We start from the raw sequence: 26034 nt of genomic DNA, 5'->3' as shown, positions 1-26034 counted from the left end.
GCGCCTCGAACTACCCTTGCCCTCCGGCTACCGCGTCCCCGCTGGCCGGAGCCTAAGCGCCGGCGGCGTGCCGGTCCCTCCCGTCCTCGAGTACCGCGCGCCGGCGGCCATCACGAACCACTACTACCTCGACCTCACGCCGGAGCAGCGGATGAATCCCCGCCAGCATCCCGATAACCAGCATACTTGGGACGCCTTCTTCATCAATCGGCGTGAGAGGGCGCTCGCCGGGTATGAGGAGGACGGTCCGCCTCCCGGAAACTTCCACGTGGCCGGCCGTCGGCTATGGTGGTACGGCCGGACTATGCATAGCTTCATGGACTAAATCACTTCCTGCGATATCCCCCGCCCGCGCTACCCTCGCTTCGAGCCACGAGCGCCGCCCGACGACGCCGACGACAAGAAGCGACGACGACGCCGGCAACTTAGAAGGCGACGACTACCGGTACAATGGCGGCGGCTATGAAGACTACGAGTATGCATATTATACGCCTAGGTGAGTATGACTAAATCACTCCAAATTTCAAGTATGTAGGAGTATGACTTAGTCACTCCAAATTTCCTGTATGCAGGAGTATGACTTAGTCACTCCAAATTTCATGTATGCAGGAGTATGACTTAGTCACTCCAAATTTCATGTATCATCAGTGCTATCTCGAGTCAATTGAATCATTCGAAAATGGACACCAAACACATCACGGGTAATATAATTCACAAGATTCATTCTACAAAGTTTGGTACAATAAATTATTCCCCAGCATTGATACCCATGTGTCCCGGCTTGCTTACGACTCTGCCGTCTCCATGGAGCATCCTCATCAGTTAACTTAAGGCTTGGGTCGGTGTACACGTGGAAGGGCGGAATTTCAGCAAACATATTATAATCTTCGACATGTCTGTCTTGTCCTCCACTCCCACGATGTTTCTTTTCCCCGAAAGAACAATGTGGCGCTTTGGATCATCGAACGATGTACCGATCGTTTTCTTATCTTTCCGTTTCCTCGGTTTGCTACTCATGTCCTTCACATAGAAAACCCTGAGCGACATCTTTCGCTAGGACGAATGGTTCGTCAAGATAACCAAGATTGTTGAAATCCACCATTGTCATTCCGTATTGCTGGTCCACCTTTACCCCACCTCCTGTTAGCTTGAACCATTTGCACCGGAACAAAGGGACCCTAAAGGAGGGTCCATAGTCAAGTTCCCATATCTCCTCTATGTAACCATAATATGTGACCTTTTGCCCATTCTCGGTTGCTGCATCAAAGCGGACACCACTGTTTTGGTTGGTGCTCTTTTTATCTTGGGCGATCGTGTAAAATGTATTCCCATTTATCTCGTACCCTTGGAAAGTCGTTATAGTCGAAGATGGTGTCTTGGCCAACATGTACAGCTGATCTACAACCTTATTGTCACTCATTAAATGTTTTCTCAACCAACTGCCGAAAGTCTCCATGTGGGCCTTCCTAATCCAGGATTCGGGCTTCCCAGGGTTGTCCGAGCGTAAAATATTCTTGTGTTTCTCAAAGTACGGAGCAACCAAGCTGGAGTTGGTCGAACCGTGTGGTGTGCTTCGAGAGAATGGCCGTCCATACATATCATTGATTTCCTTCCGATCGTGCCTTTTCCACTTAGTCTCCCCTCGTGCCGCGATTGAGGAAGACCAATCGGCTTAAGGTCAGGAACAAAGTCAACACAAAACTCAATTACCTCCTCATTTCCATAGCCCTTGGCGATGCTTCCTTCTGGCCTAGCACGGTTACGAACATATTTCTTTAATACTCCCATGAACCTCTCGAAGGGGAACATATTGTGTAGAAATACAGGACCGAGAATGGAAATCTCATCGACTAGGTGAACCAGGAGGTGCGTCATAATATTGAAGAAGGATGGCGGGAACACCAACTCGAAACTGACAAGACATTGGATCACATCGTTCGTAACCGTGGTAGAACTTCTGGATTGATTACCTTCTCGAGAGATTGCATTGAGGAATGCACATAGCTTCACAATGGCTACTCGAACATTTTCCGGCGGAGCCCCTCAAAGCAATCGGAAGCAATTGCGTCATAATCACGTGGCGGTCGTGAGACTTCAGGTTTTGGAACTTTTTCTCCGCCATGTTTATTATTCCCTTTATATTGGACGAGAATCCTGACGGGACCTTCATACCGCTCAGGCATTCAAAAAAGATGACCTTCTCTTCTTTGGTCGTAGCGTAGCTGGCACGACCTTGAAACCGTTCCGGATGCGTGGTCATCGGGGTCTTTCAAACTTTGCTGGTCCTGCCGTGCTTCCTTTGTATCATTTGACTTCCCATACACGCCCAAGAAGCTTAGGATGTTCACGCAAATATTCTTCGTAACGTGCATCACGTCGATTGCAGAGCGGACTTCTAGGACTTTCCAATATTCTAGCTCCCGAATATAGATTTCTTCTTCCACATGGCTACGTGCCCGTCAGCTCCCTTCGGAACCGATTGTCCGCCAGACCCTTTCCAAAGATGACTTTCAAACCCTTGACCATATCAAATACCTCGGTACCGGTGTGTTCCGCAGGCTTCGGCCGGTGATCTGCCTTGCCGTTGTAATGCTTGCCTTTCTTTCTTCTTGGATGACCTTTCGGAAGAAATCGACGATGCCCAAGGTACACGTTCTTCTTACAATTTGGCAAATGTACACTTTCGGCCTCATGTAAGCGGTGCGTGCATGCATTGTATCCCTTATTTGACAAATCCCGAAAGGTTACTAAGAGCAGGCCAATCGTTGATGGTTACGAAAAGCAACGCTCGTAGGTCAAATTCCTCTTCTTTGTGCTCATCCCACACACGGACACCAGGTCTGCCCCACAGCTGTAAAAGTTCATCAACTAATGGCCTTAGGTACACATCGATGTCGTTGCCGGGTTGCTTCGGACCTTGGATGAGCACGGCATCATAATGAACTTCCGCTTCATGCACAACCAAGGAGGAAGGTTGTAGATGCATAGAGTCACGGGCCAGTACTATGGCTGGAGCTCTGCTCGCCAAAAGGATTCATGCCATCCGTACTTAGACCAAATCTTATGTTCCTTGCGTCGCCTGCAAAATCTTTGAACTCTCTGTCGATCTTTCTCCATTGCGTTCCATCTGCGGGTGTCTCAACTCCCCGTCCGACTTACGGTCCTCTTTGTGCCATCGCAACAACTTGGCATGCTCTTTGTTCCCGAACAGACGTTTCAACCGTGGTATTATAGGAGCATACCACATCACCTTGGCGGGAACCCTCTTCCTGGGTTTCGGCCCTCAACATCGTCACCAGGGTCATCGCCTCCGATCTTATAACGCAATGCAGTGCATACCGGGCATTCATTCAAATTCTCGTATTCACCGCGGTAGAGGATGCGGTCGTTGATGCATGCATGTATCTTCGTAACCTCTAAACCTAGAGGGCAGACAACCTTCTTTGCTTCGTACGTAGTGGCGGGCAACTCGTTATTCTTTGGAAACATATTCTTCAACATTTTCAGCAAGTTTTCAAATGCCGAGTCAGCTACACCTGCCTGTGCCTTCCATCTCAGCAAATCCAGTGTGCAGCCCAGCTTTTTCAGACCATCATCGCATCCGGGGTACAGCGCCTTCCTGTGATCCTCTAACATGCGATCCAAATTCTCCCTCTCTTTTTCAGTTTCGCAGCGTCTCCGTGCATCAGCAATGGTCCGACCAAGATCATCAACGGGATCATCACGTGCCTCTTCTTCACCTTCCCCTTCATCGTCCCCTTCACCTTCAGCATCCTCCATGAAAGTATCACCGAAATGAGCAAGATAGCTTTCATCGATGAAATCATCCCCTTCTTCATCTTCTTCCATTATAACCCCTCTTTCTCCATGCTTGGTCCAACAATTATAGCTTGGCATGAATCCGTGCCGAAGCAGGTGCATGTGAACATCTCTTGAGGAAGAGTAACCCTTCTGATTCTTACATTTAACACATGGACAGATAACAAAACCCTCCTGCTTGTTCGCATTAGCCACTACGAGGAAATCTTTCAAACCCGCACTGAACTCGCCGGAGAGTCGGTTACCGTACATCCATTGTCGATTCATCTGCATTATTATAATATAAAATATATAATTAACCATCATGCATTTGTTAAACTAACTAGCTACAAACAATATAAATTAAACAATGAACTAATGCACATTTTATCAACGACACATCAAAGGTTCAAGTTGCTAACCGCGATCGAGGAGGAAAAAATAAATGAGAAAGCTCAAGTGTGGCTCCAACACTTCATATCATGTTTGTTTCATGCTCTTGGGGCATTTCATCAAACACCTTATGTGCATAAGAGGAACCAAAATCAAACCTAACACCCACTTGTGAAGCTTGTGAAGAGAATGGCACCAAATGGCTAAGTGTTGGCTGCTGGATGGGTATATATAGGGGAGGGGCTTTAGTCCCGGTTGGCCTGGCCAACCGCGACTAAAGGCCTTCGGGCACCTTTAGTCGCGGTTGGCCTGGCCAACCGCGACTAAAGACCCCCCACGTGCACCGGCTGGCCACCGAGCGCCCTGGGCCCAGGCCTTTGGTCGCGGTTCTCCTCCCGAACCGCGACTAAAGGTACCATTTGTCGCGGATCCTGCAGCATCGCGACTTATGGGGCTCACCCGAAGCCTGTTTTTCCACCAGTGAACATTCGTATCATGGAGTAAACTAAGTGATACACAAAAATTCAGTGCTCGGGTTTGCTTCATAAAACTTAGAAGTAATTTTAAAAACCATAAACAAGCATCAGAAAGAAGCTTCTACGGGAAGTTTGATAGGATCAAAGAAACAAAACATATACTCTTTGACATATACGTAACTTGCAAATAAGCAGCAACAGTACCCCTAGTAATGATTATGACAAGGTGAGCACGGAAAGCGTCTTCATGGGAGGCTATTGAAGATCTGCAACTTTGTTTTGCAAACGCTCTGAACAGTTACGACTCTGTTTTGCAACAAAGCACATCAGAATCTGAGACTTCTATCCAATGTAAATCATTAGAGCAAACAACTTATTTGCCAGTGAACCTGATGGTCTGTATTAACTTGCTGGCATTTTGTTCGCGCCTAGTTTGGTCCCTGCGTGGAACGGAATCGAATTATGCCTCTGTATGTGATTCTGAATTTACTGCATTTAATCTTCTTTTTAAATCATGTATCCAATGTAAATAGTACCCAAGTCTACGCCTGTGTTTGTTGCACGTCCACGGGAAGCCAGCCACGACAGCGCCGGCCCATCTCGAAGGCGAAGGTCATGGATGACTGTGAAACCGAAGGTTTCATGTCACACGGTTTGTGATGAGGCAGAAGCTTATTTCGAGAGATTGGTCCAGTACTTTAGCCATCGGTGTACCCGCGTCAGAGTGTCTTCCACTGTTCACCTCCGCTACACCGCCTTGTGCCGGCAACGGCGGAGGGCATCGTCGGCCGCTTCGACTGTCGGTGGGGAGAAGGGCCGAGCAGAGCAGAGTGCTTCCCCGCATGCTGGCTACAAGATGCGGCCCCTGAGTGGACCTCGCCATGGCTCTGAAGTATGTCGGGCGGCCTAGGCGCGGTAGTGCTCCTCCGCGTCTGTGGTGGAAGAAACGCCGGGAGATCTGATCGTGGAGAGATGGCCCTCGCGCCACTGTAGTTCATGCCGCCATCGCCTATTTTCCACTCTCTGATTCTTTGTCAGACGCCCTGGTGGCCGGCCGTGCTCGTTTCCCTCCGCCCAGCTGCACGAGCTCCGGCGAGCCATCGCGCCACGCAGCCCGCGCTCGAGTTCAACCAAGAGTCCAAGACGACGTCCTAGGCCTCCTTTGGCGACGACTTGAAGCTCCCGAGACCAAACGCGAACCTCGGGAGAGAGAAACAGATCTATCGTGAGTCGGGATTCAGGGGAGGAGGCTGCATCCATCTGATCTTGTAGTCGGGATAGATACGAAAACAAATCGCTCGTGTTTCGTAGTTGGCGGTTATTTACCCATGCGGTTCCAGATCGGAGGAGTTCTCCGTATCGATTGTTGCCGCGGGCGCCGGCGAAGGGTGCGCCACCGAGAGCCAGGAGGGGCCCGCGCAGGTGGGGTGCTTGCCACCACAGTCAAGACGCGTTGGATGCCGCCGGCGCCGGGAGGTCATGCGCTATGGAGGTCACTCTCGCTGAGAAGCCGCGCGCGTCCAGGGCACTGTCGAGGGTGGGGGTGAGCTCCGTTGGGGACGGGCGGAGCTGAGAGCGTGACACCAGCAGCGCCGAGGCACGTCCTCCTCCCCACCAAAGCGTCGATCTTGGCCAGCCACATACCTAATCGTTCGCCGCCGTCATCCTCGGTGGGCGGGCGGTTGTAGCTCAATCATCGTCCTCGATCTGGCGGTTGGGGGAGAAATAAAGCAAACGAACCGGTCTTGGCAATTGGAGTAAGTATTATGTATTTTGGTGGGAGGGTAAAACGGTCTAAAAAATATTGTTGACGATTTTTTTTAGCAAAAACCTTAACTCCTTTGTTATTGGGTATAGATAATATAGAAAAAAATGGAAATATGATACTTTTGTGATCCTCACGTGTGCATGCGTTCTCCGCAACATAACTGTAAAAACACACATGAGACACAACTATGCTTACACAATATGACCAACTTTATCAGTTTGTATACCTATACATATTTTTTTTTTATCAAGTGCCATAGTAACGCACAGGTATTAAGCTAGTCTAATATAGGTTACAATCATATTTGAGTGCAAAATGTACCAAATCAATTTATATGAAAGTTGCAACTATATACAGTATCTGGATCAAATCCCAGGAAATGTTGTATCATTATAGCAGAAAGCAGAATCAATCCATGGACATAAACCCATGGAGCTCATCCAAGCAGTGAGCGCCCCCGGGGCTTCAGTTGCAAGGAGGTATTATTGGGTTCCCTTGTTTTTGTGTCCATTGAGCAGATATTCTCTAGAACATCCACGATTTCGTTCATGGATGGGCGTGTCATATGGTTCTGAGAAAGGCAGCTGCGTGCGAGTTGGGAAGCCTGATGGGCGGCCTTGGAAGGATACTTCCCCACAAGACGAGGATCCATCACCCTATGTAGAATTCTCCTTTCAGCCTGAGCCAGGTAGGGTCTCGCCCAATCCACCAAACTAAGCTCCCCAGTGGGGCGCTTTTGGTCAATCGCCCTCCGACCAGTAAGCACCTCCAGCAGCACAACGCCAAAGCTGTAGACATCACTCTTCACATACAAGTGACCTAGTTCACGACAAAGATGATTTGTTAGTACTGATAATAAAAATGATATGTCACTTGCTAGTTGTACTTTTTTTTCACCCAAGGAAGTAGGTTCAACAATAAATATACCAGTAGCTATATATTCAGGAGCTGCATAGCCATATGTGCCCATGACTCTTGTTGTTACATGCGATAGCCCACTGCATGGGCCATCCTTGCCAAAGTTAAGACCCGAGAGCTTTACATCGTAGTTCTGAACAAGAAAATGTTCCAGTCAGAGATCTAAATTATGGAGTAATGCTCAGCAGTTCAAAGTCAGTTGCAAGAAGATCTACCAAATCTAATAGGATTTTTGAAGCCTTAAAGTTTCTGTAGATGACCGGTCTTTCTAGGGAGTGAAGGAATGCAAGGCCACGAGCTGCCTCAGTAAGAATCTTGACCCTGAGACTCCAAGATAGTAGATTTGTTCCTCCTAAAAAAATGACATATCAACACAACTCAAAAACCTGTAGTTAATCAGAAGTATAAAGAGAGTATCTTAGAGAATAGTTCATTATTATCCTTGGAAGTTTAAGTCACGAAAGACCCACTTCTAAACAGGTGATTATCCAAGCTCCCTCTTGCCATGAACTCGTAAACAAAGACCGTGTTGTTGGCATCCAAGCAGTAGCCTAACAGTTTGACAAGGTTTGGGTGTGAAATCCTTCCATGGAAATTCATCTCAGTCTACATTGAAAGCAAACAGTACTGTAAGACATCAGCGGTCTCAACTATGAGACTACAATATATAGAGATGTGTTCCCTTGGTAAGAGAAAATAAATATTAGATGAGAAGTGCAACTACCATGCAGTTAGATTGCTTAAATAACAATCTGGCACTCTACAGCCTTAAACTAACAAATTTCGAATCCAAATCCCAACCACAACTCCATTAACAAAAACAATAAATTTATCTGGTAGTGCTTAAGGGCCCAATTTCAGCTAAATACTATTCACGATACGATTTTCCTTTTTTTTTCTCAAGCTGTGGGGCAAAATGAATTGAAATTTATAAATGGTAGTTGTTTGTTTTTTCTATGCACACAATTATTTTTAGTTTTTTTTACGACTTTTAGCAAGTGTTTTTATCTCATATGCACCAGATAAGTTCTCTGGTGCAACTTAGTTACCACATCATAGAGTTTACTGAGCAGATAGAAAAAAAAAAGAGAATGTGGGGTTCTATGCACATAAAAAAAAAAGAGCCAAAATGACCCTTGAACTTGGGTGCAGGCCAGAGGTTGTACTCCGCAGTCCACACCTTGCGTACAAACCCAGGGTTCAACATTTCGGTTTTTTTCTTCCACCTGGCCGAGATTCACAAAACTTGAGAAAATGACAAAATTTTCAAGATTTTTTTCAAAATTTTCGGACAGAACCAAATTAAGCACTTGAAATTATTAAGCAAAATTTAATTACGTGGGTACAGAATCAAACTCACAACCTAATGTAACACTGCGCATTACCTCCACCTGCGCACTGAAACCTAGTTGGTGATTCTATCCTATTAGAATCGTTGTGTATGTGACATTTTAAATTTGGCCAACTTTTTTTTCTCGAACACACGCTTAGCCAGGCTACGAAAAAATTGAGAGAAAGCAAGGAAAAAACTGTACAAGGCTAACTTTGTTAAATTCGGCCAAAAATTTCGGCTGATATTATCATTTCTCGCCTCTCACCCACAATTAGTAATTTTGCAAAATTCGTTCGAAATTTCGATGATTTTTTCCCCTGTACAAACCTCCAGTGGCTGTATCGCTGGGTTTGTTCCTTCATGCTGCTAGTTTCTTCCAGAAAAGAAAAGGTTTCCAACCAAAAAAGGAAATGTTTGATCTCAGACCACCGACCTTAATAAACGTAAAGAGTGTAAAGCTGTAGAAATCGAAATTAGAAGGCTAGATGATCCACATCTTTAGTAAACAGAGAATGAGTGTAGAGCTTTAAAATAGGAGAATTACCTGCCAATTTTCAGGCCAGCATAAACTGTCCGGTTTGAACTTCTTAACAGCAATCACCATACTGTTGCTGCTAATTGAAGGGTTCATTTTTCTGCGAAGCTGGCCCTTGTAGATAAATCCAGACCCACCCTCGCCAAGTAGATTGTTTGGCCCAAAGTTTCTTGTGGCAATCTTCAATTCCTCAAAGGTGAAGACAGTAACGTATGGTGAATCAAGAAAGAAGGTGTCACTACTAATCATTGAAAGATCTTCCGATGCTGTAGAGCCGGAGCCACTGAAGCTTATAGAAGTCAGTAGTTCTACATGGTGATTATGAAGAGTGAGCTCTAGTATTGAACAGGGAGAAATATGTAAGAAGTTTTTGTTCAAATATACCAAATTCAATAATGCTTTGATAATTTACAGTTCAACAATTTGTAGAAATTATAAATTCAGAGCAAATAAACACTAACACAATTACAGTTAAAGTTGCGTGCATGAAGAAATTACATCACGTCCAGAACAGTGACTGGCGCGATAGTGGGAGTGATGAGTGAGGGTGTTTGAGCTGGGTACAATCCTTCCTTAGGGGATGCACAATAAGGTGTTCTTGAACATGTTACTAAATGTGCATTGTTGTGTGTTACATGAAAACACTTTAGAAGCGCAAAGTACAAGCTACCAATGGTGGTGACTTAAAACAGTGGTGATGACCGAGCATAACAGATCAAAAATACAAGAAAATGGACTAATCTAGGAGGGGGAGAGAGAGAGAGTGTGTTAGAGTACGTAATGGGCTTGGGCTGGCGCTATAGCCCATTAGTCTTAGGGTTAATTAGAGATAAGAGTCGCTTTCTTAGGGGTCAAGTAAACCTCTCTATATAAGGAGAGGAGACGTATCAATCTAATCAAGCAAGAATTAAGAAGGACATCCCTTCCCTCTCGAGCTCCACCGGCGCCGGGCTGCTGATCGTTGAAGAGGGCTTTGGTGTTGCAAGCTGTGTTTCATTTCTGTTGTTTTTGCTTGTAGCTTCTTTGGGTTGTAAGCTGTTCTCAGCATCCATGTACTCTGCCGTTGTGGCTTTATTAATTTAAAGCTGGGCTTAGGCCTTATGTTTAAAAAAAAAGGCCCCCGGCCGGCCTTCTCGCGCTCTCGCAGCCCTCTCTCTCCCTCCCAAACCCTAGCAGCCCCATAACACTTGGTATCAGCTTTCCCGGGTTCGATCATGTCCAACCCTCCACCGAGTTCTTCCCACCCGCCGCCGCTGCAGTCCGACGTACCCGTTGTTCTCTCCCTGGCGGAGATCACCGCAGCCCTCCGCGATCTCACCACTGCTGTCCAGGAGATCCGTCTCTTCCTGGCCGGTCCCTACGGGCCGCCGCCGGCGGCGGCGCTGCTGCCGTGGCAGCCGATGCACCAGGCGGCCTCCGCCGCGATCGCCGGGCCGCTGCAGCCGATGCTGCCGCCGCCGGCAGCGCGGCTGCCGACGCTGCTGCTGTCGTCGCCGCCACCCGACGTCGGGCTGCTGCAGTCCCCGCTGCCGCTGTCCATCATCTCCGGGCCGGGCCATACCTCGGCGCCGGGGGTCCCTCTTCTCCAGCAGCCGGCCGCCTTCTTCCCCACCGGGACGCTACAAAGAACAGCAGCCGCCGCCGCCGCCACCAACGCCACCGCCGGCAGCTGCTGTCCTCACCGACGCCGTCCACTGTCGTTCGGTGGGCAAGCGCAACGACGAAGCTGCTGCCGTCGCCACCAACACCACAGCAGCGGCTGCTGCCGCCACCGACGCCGTCCCTGCCTTTCGGCGGTGTGGGAGCGACCTTGGCCCCGGGCTCTACATCGACACCGCCCGGGATGCCCTTCCACCAGGTCTGTTTCCCTCCGTCGCCGTCACCGCTTCCGGCTTGGATCGCTATCCGCCACGTGTCGGCGATGGTGAGGCTGCAAGCTGCTGCGCGCAGCCTCCTAGTGCGTCGGCGTGTGCGGGAGATGCGTGATCTGCAGCTGCAGCTCCTTCAAGTTGCACTTCATTGCGCAACGGACCTCGATCTCATCCGCTGCGTCGGGGATCTTGGGCGTACGGTTTCCCCCACGGGCGGCGGACATGTTGTTTTTCCCGCGGGCAGCGACCTCAAAGTCTGCGCCATCGACAGTCATTCAGCGGGGAGAAGGCATGGTGTCACCGACAGGAGCGCACCGCGTAGCACCACTGCATTCCGCCGACGGCCGCCGCGCGGGCTCCTTTTGTCCCGCTGGTTTCCATGGGATCCAGGTGGTGCACGTCCGACGAGCGGATGGTGTCCACTTTATGTTCAGGGGTCAACAATAAAGCGTCCCAGTCCATTTCAGGTTGAGAGTAATAAAACAAGCCGAGATGTAAAAGGCTCGTTTTTAGGTGTTAGGTTTGTGTTGCGTCGAGTCATGGTTTGTTTAGGTTGCAGCTCGAGGACGAGCTGCGTGTCCATGTGGGGTGTAGTGTTAGAGTACGTAATGGGCTTGGGCTGGCGCTATAGCCCATTAGTCTTAGGGTTAATTAGAGATAAGAGTCGCTTTCTTAGGGGTCAAGTAAACCTCTCTATATAAGGAGAGGAGACGTATCAATCTAATCAAGCAAGAATTAAGAAGGACATCCCTTCCCTCTTGCCCGGCCGTGGGCAAAAGGCCCCCGGCCGGCCTTCTCGCGCTCTCGCAGCCCTCTCTCTCCCTCCCAAACCCTAGCAGCCACATAACAGAGAGATCTATTGTTGAGTCACACAGGATATTTGGTGACGTGGAGAAGAGAGAAGCTTACTTATCTTGCACGATAAAAAGGTTAAGGAAAGACTCATGTGCTAAAATTAAGGGAAACTAGAGATAACAACATTAACTACAAGCCATGCACCCTTCATATATTACAAACTTTTGTGCCATCTCTAGCTGACATTGAAGGACCAAGAAGGGTGCCTTCTCTAACACCATGCAAGCCACCACTTGACTTATTTAATCAGGGAAACACACCTATGCGTGATCAGAGTGTGCTCATTCTGAATGAGCCCTAGAGCCTTTGCAACTTAATAGCATCTATAGTTGACACACAGATGCTTGTGCACGTGTGTGTGAGGTGTAAGAGGAATAAAAGTGTGAAATTATCATTCAGAAGAGGGTTGAATGTTGATGAGGTGAAATGTGGTAGTTATCAACAGCGTGCAAGCCGTCTCAAGGATGCGACACAATTCAGGACAGGAGAACTGAGCAAGCGTGTGCTGCTAAGCAAGGAACCTGCCCAGGGAACGAGAGATATACTCTCTCGCGGAATCTACATGGAAGATAGGAATAGGAGTGGAGAACTGGGTATCATGGTGGCGAATTGTTTATAGATAGATAAGGTCTCACAACGAGGGCGTACCCAGTGCTGAAAGCTACCACACATTGTGGGGTCTAGGTAAGGGTATTTCTAGGCAGCCTTTCCCTTGCTGTTTATTGTACAAGGAGGCTGATTCAAACTCAGGGCCTCCAGGACACAGTTGGAGATACTTTACCACTGCGCCAGGCCCGCACTTCAAAAAATGTGCGCATGGGGAATTCGATCCCAGGTCGCGGCGTTCGAGCGATGGTGAATGGTGATGCTGCCACTGTGCTTTTGTGCTGGTGTGCTGGTGTTAAGGTCTCACGACGAGAAGACATAAAATAGACATATATGCAAGTGTAGCCACAAAAATAATGTACTAGTGACGCCACCCTTTTGAAACGAAGGGAGCCAAACCCCTAACGTCTGAATGAACAAGATCAAAAGGAGACAGTCTCTTGTTTGCAAACTTACAACCCTGGAAATCTAAAGATGTGTCTCCTAAGACAGACCTAAAGATGTGCCTCCTAAGACAGACCCTAGAAGACCACAACGAACTAGTGATGGTAAAAAACTTTCTTAATGTGTAGTTAATGCACTAGTGACAACCATTGCTCTATAAAATAATAACCTTTGTGCGCTGGAGAGACCCTGAACCATGGGAAATGATTTTGAAACATTGTTCTGCCATAACGAGTATCAGTATGGGCGCCAATCTGTGCATATTCAACAAGTTAAATAGGAACTGAAGTATTGCACTGTAAGCATTGAAGAAATAACGGGTATACTTACAGCACACTGGTTAGGTACCTGACTAGATAACTCATGTGGAATGACTGCTTCCGATGAACTGACAGTCGCAGATTCATTTACATTAGAATCATAGCTACTGGGCTGTTCTTCATCGCCTATTATCTCCAGGAGCCCAAGAGAAGTTAGCACTTGACCATCCTCCCCCTCACATGCATCAATTACTGCTTTCTCAAGGGTACTCAAGGACCTAACCCATTGCAAAAATCTGGATGGTATCTTGCACCCTATTATCTCTATTTGTACTGGCGGTGAAGAAGATGATGGTCCAGTAGGTTCTCCACATGACAGAACACGGTCACTCTCTCTTATCTCATATTTCAAGCATTTTGGAAGAGATGGTTCAAACATGAGCTTACAACAAGATACTACAGACAACTCTTCGAGGCAAGGAAACATGAAGTGATCCCCACTGCTGGATGCCAACAGTATAGACAATGCTTCTAAGTTGAATAACGATTCCAAATTGAGACGTGTTAATTTCTTGAAGGGTCGTGGCCCACCAGAAAGACCCCTCTGGAGATTTGTGAGCTTAGGCACATCTTTTATATGCAAGTAGAGCAGATTCCGGAGCTCACCGAGTGGAGGGAGATCTTTGCAGTTCTCTAGGTGGAACAGATGAAGACTGACAATGTTTGGAAGTGAAGTCATCATGTTGCCCATCATCCATCGAGGGAACACAGGACCTGCATATCCAACTAGCTCCAAATGCTCTAAACTCTGGTTTGGTTGGAGCTTTTCCAGTACTTCTTCACCTACATCATCAACTACATCAGCTGGCTGAGAATTTGGCATCCACTCCAGCTTAAGAAAACGAAGCTCCACTCGACTCTGCAGATTTACTCTCTCTGCTATACTTAACCCCCTGGATCCTCCTGTGAGGTCTGAAATAAGAAGCTCATCACTTGTTATGTGCCAGTGTTCATCAGTGCCAACAGAGTACCGAATGTGCTGTGGTAGAGAGGCCACTATCGTTGGATCTTTTGTCAACACAAATTTGAGCCTTGTCATCTTATTTATCATATCTGACAATATATGAGATACACCAGATGATGGATTTACTACAACACAACCAGTGAGGTCCAACGTGTGCAGCTTCTGAAGCCTCTCAAATGACACAGGTATGTCAAGGACGGTTTGTGACAGATTAAGATATTCTAAGTTGAACAAGTAACCAAGAGATTGAAAATAATCAATGTTAGGGGGGCACTTTGATAGATTCAAATGATAATCAGCATAAGGTTGGCACTCTGAGAGATTCAAAAACTTCAATTTAGTAAAGTTCTGAAAGCAGTTGGGATGTGTCTGCAGCCTGCGACAACGTTGTAGGTTCAGATGCTCCAAGTTGGTTGTCATTATCTCAGTACTTACTTCAAGTGCCTCACAGCCAGCTAGATCCAAAACTCGAAGGAACTGAATGTTTCTAAAGGAAGGAGGGAGCTTTTGAAGCTTGCGACATCTCCGAAGTATAAGCACTTCCAACTTCCCGAGATTGGTAAGAGATCCAGGCAAATGTTGAAGCTCGTAGCAGCTCGATATGTTCAGGAACCTAAGAAAACAGATATTACCAAAAGATTCTGGTAGATGCTTGAGGTTGAAGCAGCCAGACAGATCTAGATCCTCCAAATTCATTAAATTACCAAATGAACTAGGTAGCTGTTTAAGCTCGGTGCAGTTTGACAAATCCAATAATCGAAGATGCTGAAGATTGCACAGAGAATCATCTAGCTCACCGACATCATAACAACATGACAGCCTAAGATGCTCAAGTCTTTGGAGATGACCAAAGGTTAGAGACAAGTGTTGAAGTATCTGACAGCCTTGCAGATTCAAATATCTTAGCTTCAGAAAAGTACCAATGAACCGAGGTAATTTCTTGAGAGAAGTATTTGATAGATCCAGTGCCTCAAGGTTTGTCAGTGTACTCATTGAGGAAGGTAAGATTTGAATCTTCAAGTCCGAAATATCAAGGTATCTTAGATGCCTCAAGTGGCCAATAGAATCAGGAATTTCTTGAATGCAGCTTCCACTAAGATTTAAAACACGCATACGCTTCAGTAATTTAAAAGCTTCTCTATGAAGCTTTATAGCCTTAGTATTCTGGAAATGTAATGCCCTTGCACTGGTAATCAGTGGACTGCAAAGTATTGAGTGCTCTCTGTAATAGGTCAACAATATAAATTGGAAAGTGGGGCCTTTTGAATTACTGTTCATTTCCCCGCCATCCAAAATTATAATATCATTAGAGGCAATATGTGTTGCAAAGTCATGGACAACATTGTGCATGTAGAGCATTTTAGGAGCTGTTTTGTTTTCAATTCCGTTAACCTAGAAAAAAGAACAGAACATTCAACATCTATAACAGATCTATGTATTCAAGTATTCACAACAGAAATATATTTCTGAATATGAGGTAGGTTTTTATTTCGAGAAAAAGCGAAAAGTTTTGCACCTTGATGCATTGAAAACAGAGAAAGATATGTACAAGCCCGAAGATAGGCCACACCCAGGAAATGTAATGCTAAAACAACTAGGTTCTCCAAGGAGCAGGCCCGTAAGCCCCATTGCCCCTGCCTCCACCTTGATTGTGTTGACCAATCTGACGGTGCTAGGCGACACGTCGTCCAAGACAGCAGTAATTAGTGCACTTCCTCCAAAACGATTATAAATTTGGTCACATGTTCATAATGACAGCCATACAAGAATATGTTATTAATAACATTGTAAATTGTGTACCTTATAGGAATTCGTAATGACAGCCATACAAGAATATGGAGCAAAATATAGATTACGAACTAGCCAATAAGTTTTGACACTAGTCTAGTAAAAGGCTTAAAGGCATACTTACAATATGAAAAGAAAAAACTGTTAACATAACAAGTATTTAGTGACTTACTGAAGGTGTCTTTTGAACTTGAAGGAAATGTATTGACAAAAGATCCTGAATGTACATCTCCCCGTGAACATAGGAAGGCAACGTCTCATGTCTTGATCCTATCATATCAAGTGCAATCCACTGCCGGATAAGTTTTTCTTTATCAATAGCAGATCCCTTAGGAAATATTGATAAATATAGAAAGCATAGTTTTAGCGCTGAAGGCATGTCATAGTACAATTTATTCAATGATGAAAACACTTTACTTCTCCCAGAATATGTTCTCTCTAATTTCCATATTGCTTCATCCCTTGCTGCTAACCAGACATACATGCCTTGATTGTGAACTATTGAACCAAGAAAATGAGCTAAAGCTGGTATTCCGTCACATCTTTTCGCAATTTGCTTCCCAATTGTCTTTAGGCATGCATTGAAACAATTTCCATCCCCAAATGCCTTTTCAGAAAATATTGTCCAACAGTCATCTTCAGATAATGGAAGCAACTTGTATGGTGTGAAAGTGTGCATTAGCTCTGCAGTTATTTCACTTGAGGTGGTCACTAAAACCTTGATCGACTTGTTCGTACCCCTGAGCATTTCCTTCAATTCATCCAGCTGGCTTTTATTTGTGCTACAAAGGCCATCCAAGACAATTAGACAATGTTTGCCATGAAGTGTCTCCTGCAAACGATTCTTTAGCAATTGGAGATTCCCATTAATCTCAGCGCTGGTGTTGTTAACTACTGAGGGTCCTCCTTCTTTTGTTTCATTAGCTTGTGAGATTATATCAGCAGCAAGCTTTCTAAGGTCAAATTTCCTATTCAAGTTGATCCAAATACGAAGATCAAAATTCAACCCTTCTCCCTGGTCATGGAAAATTAATCTGGCAAGAGCTGTTTTCCCCAAACCCACAAGGCCGACAATGGGAATGATGGACAATATTTCTGCATCATTTTGCAAGATTAATTCCTTTATTTTTGTTTTGTCGCCATCTCTTCCAACGATTGCAGCTCTACAGAATTCTTCTTGGGTATCTGTTTGCTCAAGATCACACCTTGGGTGCTGCATCATACCGAAAATGACTGAATTTCTTGCTGAATGATCCAATCTTTTTATGAGTGTCTTCATTCTATTCACTCTAGTACTATACAAGACAAATGGACACGGGGAACACAGTGATGTTGCCTGCAAATTTATTTAAGAAAAAAGATCAATCGAGGCATCCAAGAAAAATATACCACTGTAATAACCTAAGGTTGCATTTTCAGCTGAATGAGCAAAAAAATAGTAATGTACTCTGCATTAGGGGTTATACAGCGCTTTGGGGGTTGGTACTATCGAACCTTTGTAATACAGCCGCTCCTCTCAGATTCAGTGTCATTTTGGTCTTCAAATTCGTCCAAGAGATTGTCCATGTCATAGACAATCTGATTGATCTTCGTCATCCAATCCTGTACCTCAGTACGCACCCAAAAATATCTCTCCACACTTACCAGCACATCACGCAACCTCGACAGAGTTCGCCTGAAGTGCGCCACGTGCTGGTCTATGTCCGAAGGCAGATCCGACCGGCGAGCGTCGGAGGCCAGCCGGCGTAGTAGCCGGTCGACGACGGCGCCGGCGGTGGCCATATGGCATGTCGATTTAGGTATTTTTGGGAAATTGCGATTTTGGAGTAGGAGATCTAAAAGAGCTGCAGAAAAGCGAGTACAGTGAAGTCTGGAGGTGAACACGAGCGTAGTAGAAAGAGGGCTGGGCCCAAACACAAGCCTTTCGAGACTTTGAAGAGTCAGGTCAATAAACCAATCAGTGCACTGTCTGCCGGCTACACCTGCTCAAAGCCTCCCTTGCCGCATCCGGCTCCCCATCTTCTAGCCAGCCATGGTTGGCACCGAGATGCTTGTGGCCGCGGCGGTGAGCCAGGTTGCCCGCAAGATCGGCGAACTCGTCGGCGCCGCGCAGGGCGAGGTCCAGCTGTGCTGCAATTTCAGCGACGACCTGGAGAGCATAAAGGACACGCTGGTGTACCTAGAAGACCTGCTGAAAAATGCGGAGAAGAACTCCTTCGGGAGCGACAGGGCGAACCTGCGGCACTGGCTCGCCCAGATCAAGGCCCTGGCTTTCGACATCGAAGACATCGTTGACGAATACTACTCGTCCAAGGAGCAGTTTGAAGGGAGCAGCAGCTATGCTAAGAAGGTAAACAGCCTGGCTTGATTTTTGGTCTGGTTAAATAAATTCTCTTGTGATCAGGTATTATAATTACGCCTTACGGTTTCTGAAGTAACATTCGATCTGGTTAAATAAAATTGTTTGCTCAATTTTGGATTTTTTAGACGAGTTATTATTTTTTTAAACGAGTGACTTTTTTTCTAGATTTATTTGACGTCTTAGTATGTTTCTCTTCCGGAAAAAAGATGTGTTAGTAGGTCAATGAAACTAGAATTTTAGATGCATGCCCACCAATATTGGTTGATAGTTCACGTGACGACTATATATATTTCCCCTTTTTCCAAGGCAACAAAAGTACTTGAGAATTGTCACAGAGTAGTGCTTCTATGCTCTGTTAAAAAGTGAAAAACGCAAATTTGAAAGCATATTGAGGGCCTGATTTGCTCCCACCCATAATTCGACTACTGAGAATAGTGCTTTAGGATTCTTGTAAATCTCTGCCTGTGAGTCGGCAATATTTCATGTTTGTAATGAATGTAGAGCTCTCAACATATAACTCAAAAGTCTTGAGCACATAAGCTAGGCCAGAACAAGGAAAAAACGTTTTAAGGTGGCCAAATACTGAAAAGTATACAGTTGAGAGGAAAGGGGGACAAATCCTTCTTTTGACATTGTAAAATACTACTCTCTCTGTACCGATTTATAAGACGTTTTAGCATTGCAATATTAACTTACCATGGCATTTATGTTTTTATTGCATCTAGTTGCACAAGCACTTCTTCAGCTGTCTTTTGGTAGGTTAACATGGGTACATGCTTACAACTTTTGTTATGATAGCAATGATTTTGATTTTCAGAAAAATTGATGGTAAATTTTCAGGGATCATTATTCTGCTCACTTTCCAATCCGATCATTTCGAAAGTTAGCATGGTTCATAAGATGAAATCTAAGAGAGAGTTGCTACAGACAAGGCAACACTTACCTACTCAATATCATTTCATTTCACATATTAACTCAGCGGTGGATTTTTATGAGAAGCAAACAACATCATATAGAAATAGTGACATTACAATTTTTGGGAGAGATAGAGACCTGGGAAATCTCATGGACATGATAATGCAGAAAAGTGTCAATGAGACTTCCATTATTTCTATAGTTGGGCCTGTGGGGCTTGGGAAGACAAGCCTTGCACAACTAGTTTTCAATGATTCCCAAACAAAGGCATTCAGATTCAGGATATGGGTTCATGTTTCTATGGGTAATGTCAGCCTTGAAAAAATTGGGAGGGATATAGTTTCTCAAACTACCGAAAGAATTGAGGGAAACATGCAATTGCAATCAATTAAGAATGTTGTTCAAACCATACTAAATAAGTATAGCTGCTTAATTGTATTAGATAGCTTGTGGGGTAAAGATGAAGAAGTGAATGGGCTGAAGCATATGTTGCTTACAGGTAGACAGACAGAAAGCAAGATCATAGTGACCACCCACAGTGATAAAGTTGCTAATCTCATGTCTACTAGTCAGCCTTACAACTTGTCTGCATTATCTGAAGATGATTGTTTAAAGATATTCTCTCAAAGGGCAATGACAGGTCATGGTGACCCACTGTTCAGAGAATATGGAGATGAAATTGTTAGAAGGTGTGATGGCACACCCTTGGTTGCTAACTTTCTTGGATCTGTGGTGAATGCTCAGAGACAGAGGCGTGAGATATGGCAAGCTGCCAAGGATAAAGAAATGTGGAAGATAGAGGAAGATTATCCTGAAGACAAAATTTCACCATTGTTTCCATCATTCAAGATAGTATATTATAATATGCCTCATGAACTAAGATTATGCTTTGTATATTGTTCAATCTTCCCTAAAGGATCTCCCATAGACAAGAAAAAACTTATTCAACAATGGATTGCACTTGACATGATTGAGTCCAGACATGGAACCTTACCGCTTGATGTAACTGCTGAGAAGTATATTGATGAACTTAAGGCAATATATTTCCTTCAAACTGTAGAAGGGCATCAAGTAAGTTCTTTGGTGAACCTATGTTATTGACTTGCCTCTTGGTTTGTTTTGCATGCACTAAATGGTGAACCTTGCTATGTGCACAATAAATATTCTCTGTCATTTCAGAAGTCAAACAACTCACAAAGATTATTGTAGCTCATATATATTCATACATTGTCATTAATCTTTGGTAAGTAATTGAAATAAATCTCATATAAAAATGTCATGTTTTGACTGATAATTGATTTGGAAATTACAGTATTAATAAGGTTAATTACTGACTTACTCTGGAGAACATGTTAAGCCAATATTGTTGAGGAATATATCATGCTTTCGAAAACAATATGATTTTAAGCCATATGGTGAATATCTACGATCAAATAGGACGAAAATACATAGACAAAGTTGATTTAATTGTTAGAGTGGACTTCACGATAGTATAAGTGAACAAATAATTTTACACGTACCTCATAATATGCACCAAGAACTTACAATTATATTTGCATCAAACTGCCATGGTATCAACATATTCAAACAAATACTTACAAGCAAGTGTGCATTTTCTTTTGTTGAAATAGGTTGTTTGCAAATCTATTCATTCTTCATAAGATAAACTAAAATATAGCTGCACCAGATCATGGCTAAACTTTGCACAAAAGTAGAATTTCATGATTAGATGTGAGTATGTATATTTTTGTGTAAGTAAACTAATTAAACTTCTGTACAGGTTACTGCAGAAATAGTCAATACTTCAGAGGAAATGCTATGCATGCATAACTTGGCACATGATCTTGCTAGGTCAGTTGCCGGTGAAGATATCCTAGTGATTTTGGACGCAGAGAATGAACGCAATAATAGATACTGTGATTACCGTTATGCACAGGTGTCTGCGTCTAGCTTACAGTCAATAGATAGCAAGGCTTGGCCTACAAAGGCAAGGTCATTGATTTTCAAGACCAGTGGTACAGATATGGAGCATATTGGCGAAGTTCTTTCAGTGAACAAGTATTTGCGTGTTCTGGATCTCGGTGAATGCTCTGTTAATGAGATACCTAGTCCTGTTTTTCAGCTGAAACAACTGCGGTATCTTGATGCTTCGACTTTGTCCATTACAACACTCCCTCCCCAAATTATGAGCTTTAATAAGCTGCAGACATTGGATCTTTCAGAAACTGAACTTATAGAGCTGCCATCCTTCCTCAGCAACTTGAAAGGGCTTAATTATTTGAATCTTCATGGTTGCTTGAAACTTCAGGAGTTGAATAGCCTTGATTTGCTGCATGATTTGCATTACCTCAACCTTTCATGCTGTCCTGAAGTTAGAACCTTCCCTGATTCTATTGAAAACCTCACCAAACTCCGTTTCTTAAACTTGTCGCAGTGTTCTAAGCTTCCGACATTACCCGACAGATTATTGCAATCATTTGGTAGCCTTTGTTCTCTTGTGGATCTGAACCTAAGTGGTTTCGAGTTCCAAATGCTGCCTGGGATATTGGGCAACATTTGTTCACTTCAATATTTGAATCTGTCAAAGTGTTCTAAACTTGAGGAACTCCCCCAATCATTTGGCCAGCTTGCATATTTGAAAGCCCTAAATCTTTCATCTTGTCCTGATCTTAAAATTCTTGGTTCCTTCGAATGCCTTACTTCTCTCCAGATTTTGAATCTCTCAAACTGCCCTAGTCTCGAATATTTGCCACTGTGCCTTCGAAAGCTCCAAAATATTGACGTTTCTGGGTGTCAGGATTGTATAGTCCAATTCTGTTCTCAAAGCTCTGGAAGTTCCCCATCTCATCAACTTTCAGAGCAAGCTGAGCAAGCCATATTAAGTTGTGATATGTCTGAAACCATTACTGAAAATCCTGCTTCTATTGGAGATCTGAAAGGAAAGAAGAAATTGGCTTCCCGCGTGAAAAAAGAAACTGAAGTTATTACTAAGGTACACTCATTCACATATCTTTCCTAGAATAAAACTAAGAAGTATTTGCTGTTCCCTTCCCATTCAATTACTTCAATTTTGCTAGATCAAGTTCCTGATTGTATAGAAAACTATTATGCAAATTTGAACCCAGTGTTAGCAATGGCTGAAGAACTGATAGGTTGTGTAGTTGTACTCAAATTGAAAATTCCTTTGTTTCTAGTAATCTAATTGGGTACTTCTACATGCATCACAATCCTTTTTCAACAGTTCAGTAAACAGCTTGGAGGTCTACATGTTACAAATCCAAATGGGACACTACTTATAGTAATTTTTTCCACAAGAATGTCCTTCTAATCATCTCACAGTCCTTATTTCTTACTGTAGCCAAATGAAAATGGAGATACAGTACAAGGGATACCAGGACAGGTGTCCTTGCTGTCTTCATCTTATTCTTATTCCTTTGCATCGAGCTCAAGTGCACCGTTGGCCTCTGTCTCCTCTTCAGATATCTCAAAGATGCAGCATCCACTGTCTAATGGAGAAACAACAGGTATGGTACTAAATAATTTTATTCGCAATTGAAACATCTGAATAAGAGGTTCAGACTTCAGATTCTTCAAAAAAAAATTATGAAACTAATCTACTTTTCAACCCTGAACCCTGGGAGCAGTTAAGTTTTCGACCCTGAACTCTCTATAACCATTTGAATATGATCTTGAAATTTTAAACGTTTACCATAAAAAAGAGAAGCAGTCCACTTTTCCCCTGTAGGCCTCGTTTGGAAACAGTGGATTCTAGTGTTTAGCAGTGTATTACCCAACGTGTTTTGGGTGGACACCTGATCCCCTTCCGTTAACCAAGAAGCAAGAGTGTAAAAAACGCGAGACCCACCTCGCGTCTAAAAAACTGGCAACCCGACGTGTTTCTAGGGGTAAACTTAGGTTTACGCGACCAGAAACCGGGCTGCCAAACGTGACATAGAGTGTATCTTCGAGTAATTGTCTTAGCTGGTATAATACACTTGTATCTAGTTAAAAACCTGGCTGCCAAACAAGGCCGTAGGGGATTTGGAAACTGGGTTTAGGTGATGTTTCCACGTTACTGCCATGTCATTGAATGCTGTTTGCAATCTGGTTTTACTAAATTTTCTTGGATTGGAAAAGTGAATTTTTTTGCATCTGAATGGTGGAGTTTCTTTTAGATGTGCATTATACTTGGATATTTGTTATGCTGTCAAAGATGCGCATAATACTAAAGTATTTTGGATAGTATGATTACATATAATTTCCTTTGACCAGCTTTTTTCTTAGCTGGATCCTTGTAACCAATTTGGATACTCACTCGCGAACAAATTTGATGAACATAGACAGCTTTGCTTTGGACCTGGCAAAGACGCCGCTACTGAAAATTTAGGAAGAACCAAGGCAATTGTAATAGATCAATGTTACTTAAATTCAGAACGCATAGTAATTAACCTCATTTCTTTTGTCTACCCGTGAGTTTTGACAGGTAATCAATGCAACGAAAACTGCCCCGAGCCACAGTGCGTCGTAGAAGATGTGCTGATCACTGAAGAAAGCATATGCTCTTCGGACGCAGCAGTTCATCTGCATGAAGCGGCCACTGTAGGAGACAGCGATGACAACCACATAAACGGATGCAATGGAGCATGTCGGTGCAATATTCCATGTGGTGGGATAAACCATGGGGTTGTTGCTCAGCAGCACAATCAGTTCGAGGGAGAAGTGCTGATTTGAACTGATAGCCAACTTGGCTGTGGCGTAGGAGGGCAGACCTCTCCTTCAGGTGCTCATGGTGTGATATTGGCATGGTCGCCGCTAGATGCCAGTTGGTTGGCCTTCTCAATTTGGTTTGATTTCCATTGTTGCTGACGACATGTAATTTGCCACCAATCAGCACTTATGGGATAAGGGTTGCACAAACCGTCTTGAGATGTAGGTTTTCTCTATGTGTGCGCGCGCGTGTTGTGGTTTCCCTGTCTGTAGTAGTTGAATTCCCTTCTTCCTGTATAAAAAAAACGACTGTAAAAGGTGATTTTACATCTTACTAAAAAAGATTATATGTCAATAAATAGCATGCAGTACTTGGACCAAAAGCATGGAAAAAAGAAACAAAAATGGCGAAAGCTAGATGTCGATCGCCCGATGCGCGTGTCAATATCGGTCGAAGCCCAGCCGATGATCAACCATCCTACCATAAGAAATTGACTCCTTATTCCTTGCATGTTCTGGTCCCTCCCAACTTTTACGTTGTGTCATCTGAGAGCCTCACGTGGCATGGTGAGAGGTAAAGTCGCTTTTCCCTGATGCATGCAATGACCATGTACTATCTAGTGCAAAAGCGAATTATAGAGGCCTTTGAATCTATTCAACACATAGTGAAGCATTAGTTTAACAGCACTGACAAGAAAAGCAAACCAAGTTGTTGGTTCGATTCCAATCTGACACAAATAAACTGATGGTGAGTTAAATGCATGGCACAACTGCACAAGCAGGATACAAGCTTCAGCTGGCCTGCATGCGAGGTTAAAGTATTGTTAAAAGCTCTGTTACAGGTCCCAGTGGTACCAGTGAAAGCGATGATATACATAACAGGCCAAATGCACCAATGCTAATCTCTGCCAGCTATTACTTTGCACCGAACAAACATAGTGCATAGCCTAGCATCTCCGTTCATGTCTCTCAAAGAGTTTTCTAAAATTATCTCCTCCCACGAGGCCTCGGCAGCCATTTTTTCATCCGGACGGTGAAAAATGACTCAGTCACGTCCCCGATTTCTCGTTTTTGCTCGGATTTGGGCTTTCTTCCATCCGGCGAGCCCATGTCATCCCCCCCCCCCCCCCTCCCCCGGGATGCGCTCGAGGAGTTCGGAGGAAACAAAAGCGCGGGAAACATCGAGGAAACTTCCCGCGCGCCTGGTGGCCCCGACTTGTCGGCGAGAAAGGCGATCGTCGTCCTCATCGCATCGTCTTCTGCGCGCTTGTTATCGCCGGATTTTAACCAAATCAGGAGATTGGCCGTGATTGAGATGGGCTTAGAGGATATGCACGGAAAATATTTCTGAATCGGCCTTATACGAGAGTCTGGGCTAGATTGCCCGTGTATCTGTACATTATGGTAGATTTAGAATTAAGAGATAGAGTTAGTTCGTACGAAGTTAGGTTTATTCCAAAAATAGAAAGTCCACGGACTATAAATATGTACCTAGGGTTATTGAGAAAGGAGGACGATCACGTTCACAACAAACCAATCTAGGCGCATCGCCACCCCTTGTTTCGAGGGTTTCTTCCGGGTAAGCTCCATGCTGCCTAGATCGCATCTCGCGATCTAGGCAGTATCAGTTTATTCGTTGTTTTGTATTGCTCATGCTGAAGCCTTTTTGATGGCGAGCAATACTGTTATCATGGATGTTTTGGGGCTAATATTGCTATCTCTTCTGATATGTATGCTTAGTTATGCTGCCCCTAGATATCTAGCTGCCCTTGCACCTATCTTAGGTGTAAGGGCAGCATCTTGCTTAGTCTTTATTTAGTAGATTCGATTTGTTATGGTCGTTCCTTGTTCTTCAAGGATTAGTTTGATATCCATATGGTTAGGCCTTGCAAACGGGTTGAATGATCCAGTAGTGCGTAAGGTATGGTTTGCTGATCCTAGAGGAGTTGTTCCGGGAATCAACTCTATGTTGGTTTTTTGG

General features: G+C 44.4%; 2 protein-coding genes and 1 long non-coding RNA gene across 8 annotated transcripts; 1 reads left to right on the top strand and 2 right to left on the bottom strand.

Annotated features, from left to right (window-relative positions):
* Nucleotides 1–3868: 3868 nt before the first annotated feature.
* Nucleotides 3869–4637, bottom strand: LOC127346545 (uncharacterized). Its single transcript, XR_007879569.2, has 2 exons — nucleotides 4221–4637; nucleotides 3869–4086 (listed from the first exon to the last, which is right to left on the bottom strand). It is a non-coding gene; the product is annotated as an uncharacterized lncRNA (long non-coding RNA).
* A 1973-nt stretch (nucleotides 4638–6610) lies between these two features.
* Nucleotides 6611–17851, bottom strand: LOC127346448 (uncharacterized). Of its 4 annotated transcripts, none has more exons than XM_051372802.2 (9): nucleotides 17564–17851; nucleotides 16242–17405; nucleotides 13328–15673; nucleotides 13167–13251; nucleotides 9231–9556; nucleotides 7824–7959; nucleotides 7569–7705; nucleotides 7363–7486; nucleotides 6611–7254 (listed from the first exon to the last, which is right to left on the bottom strand). In XM_051372802.2, exons 1-9 carry the CDS (start codon nucleotides 17849–17851, stop codon nucleotides 6872–6874), a joined length of 4989 nt encoding a protein of 1662 aa, XP_051228762.1. In that variant the 3' UTR covers nucleotides 6611–6871. The 4 variants fall into 4 exon arrangements, with proteins under 4 accessions (XP_051228762.1, XP_051228764.1, XP_051228763.1 ...); XM_051372804.2 differs by having other exon boundaries at nucleotides 9231–9529; XM_051372803.2 differs by having other exon boundaries at nucleotides 13346–15673.
* Nucleotides 17852–18101: 250 nt separating this feature from the next.
* Nucleotides 18102–24412, top strand: LOC127346495 (disease resistance protein RGA2). Of its 3 annotated transcripts, none has more exons than XM_051372807.2 (5): nucleotides 18102–18419; nucleotides 19272–20417; nucleotides 21127–22338; nucleotides 22705–22870; nucleotides 23830–24412. In XM_051372807.2, the coding sequence occupies exons 1-5, from the start codon at nucleotides 18102–18104 to the stop codon at nucleotides 24075–24077; spliced, it is 3090 nt and encodes a 1029-aa protein (XP_051228767.1). In that variant the 3' UTR covers nucleotides 24078–24412. The 3 variants fall into 3 exon arrangements, with proteins under 3 accessions (XP_051228767.1, XP_051228766.1, XP_051228771.1); XM_051372806.2 differs by having other exon boundaries at nucleotides 23821–24412; XM_051372811.2 differs by lacking the exon at nucleotides 23830–24412 and having other exon boundaries at nucleotides 22686–22845.
* The last annotated feature ends 1622 nt before the right edge of the window (nucleotides 24413–26034 follow it).

The sequence above is a fragment of the Lolium perenne genome, chromosome 5 (assembly GCF_019359855.2).
Source record: "Lolium perenne isolate Kyuss_39 chromosome 5, Kyuss_2.0, whole genome shotgun sequence".
Taxonomy (NCBI): domain Eukaryota; kingdom Viridiplantae; phylum Streptophyta; class Magnoliopsida; order Poales; family Poaceae; genus Lolium; species Lolium perenne.
This window is presented reverse-complemented; position numbering and strand designations above follow the sequence as displayed.

What these genes read in the sequence shown, in the direction of transcription:
- LOC127346448 (XM_051372802.2), bottom strand. Translation starts at nt 17,851, where the DNA reads ATGGCCACCGCCGGCGCCGTCGTCGACCGGCTACTACGCCGGCTGGCC. An exon ending in GGAGCGGCTGTATTACAAAG is followed by an intron (nt 17,406 to 17,563) that starts GTTCGATAGTAC and finishes ATAAATTTGCAG; the next exon opens with GCAACATCACTGTGTTCCCC. An exon ending in GCTGGCCTGAAAATTGGCAG is followed by an intron (nt 7,960 to 9,230) that starts GTAATTCTCCTA and finishes CTTTCAATGTAG; the next exon opens with ACTGAGATGAATTTCCATGG.
- LOC127346495 (XM_051372806.2), top strand. Translation starts at nt 18,102, where the DNA reads ATGGTTGGCACCGAGATGCTTGTGGCCGCGGCGGTGAGCCAGGTTGCC. An exon ending in AAACTGAAGTTATTACTAAG is followed by an intron (nt 22,339 to 22,704) that starts GTACACTCATTC and finishes TTCTTACTGTAG; the next exon opens with CCAAATGAAAATGGAGATAC. An exon ending in GTCTAATGGAGAAACAACAG is followed by an intron (nt 22,871 to 23,820) that starts GTATGGTACTAA and finishes TCTACCCGTGAG; the next exon opens with TTTTGACAGGTAATCAATGC.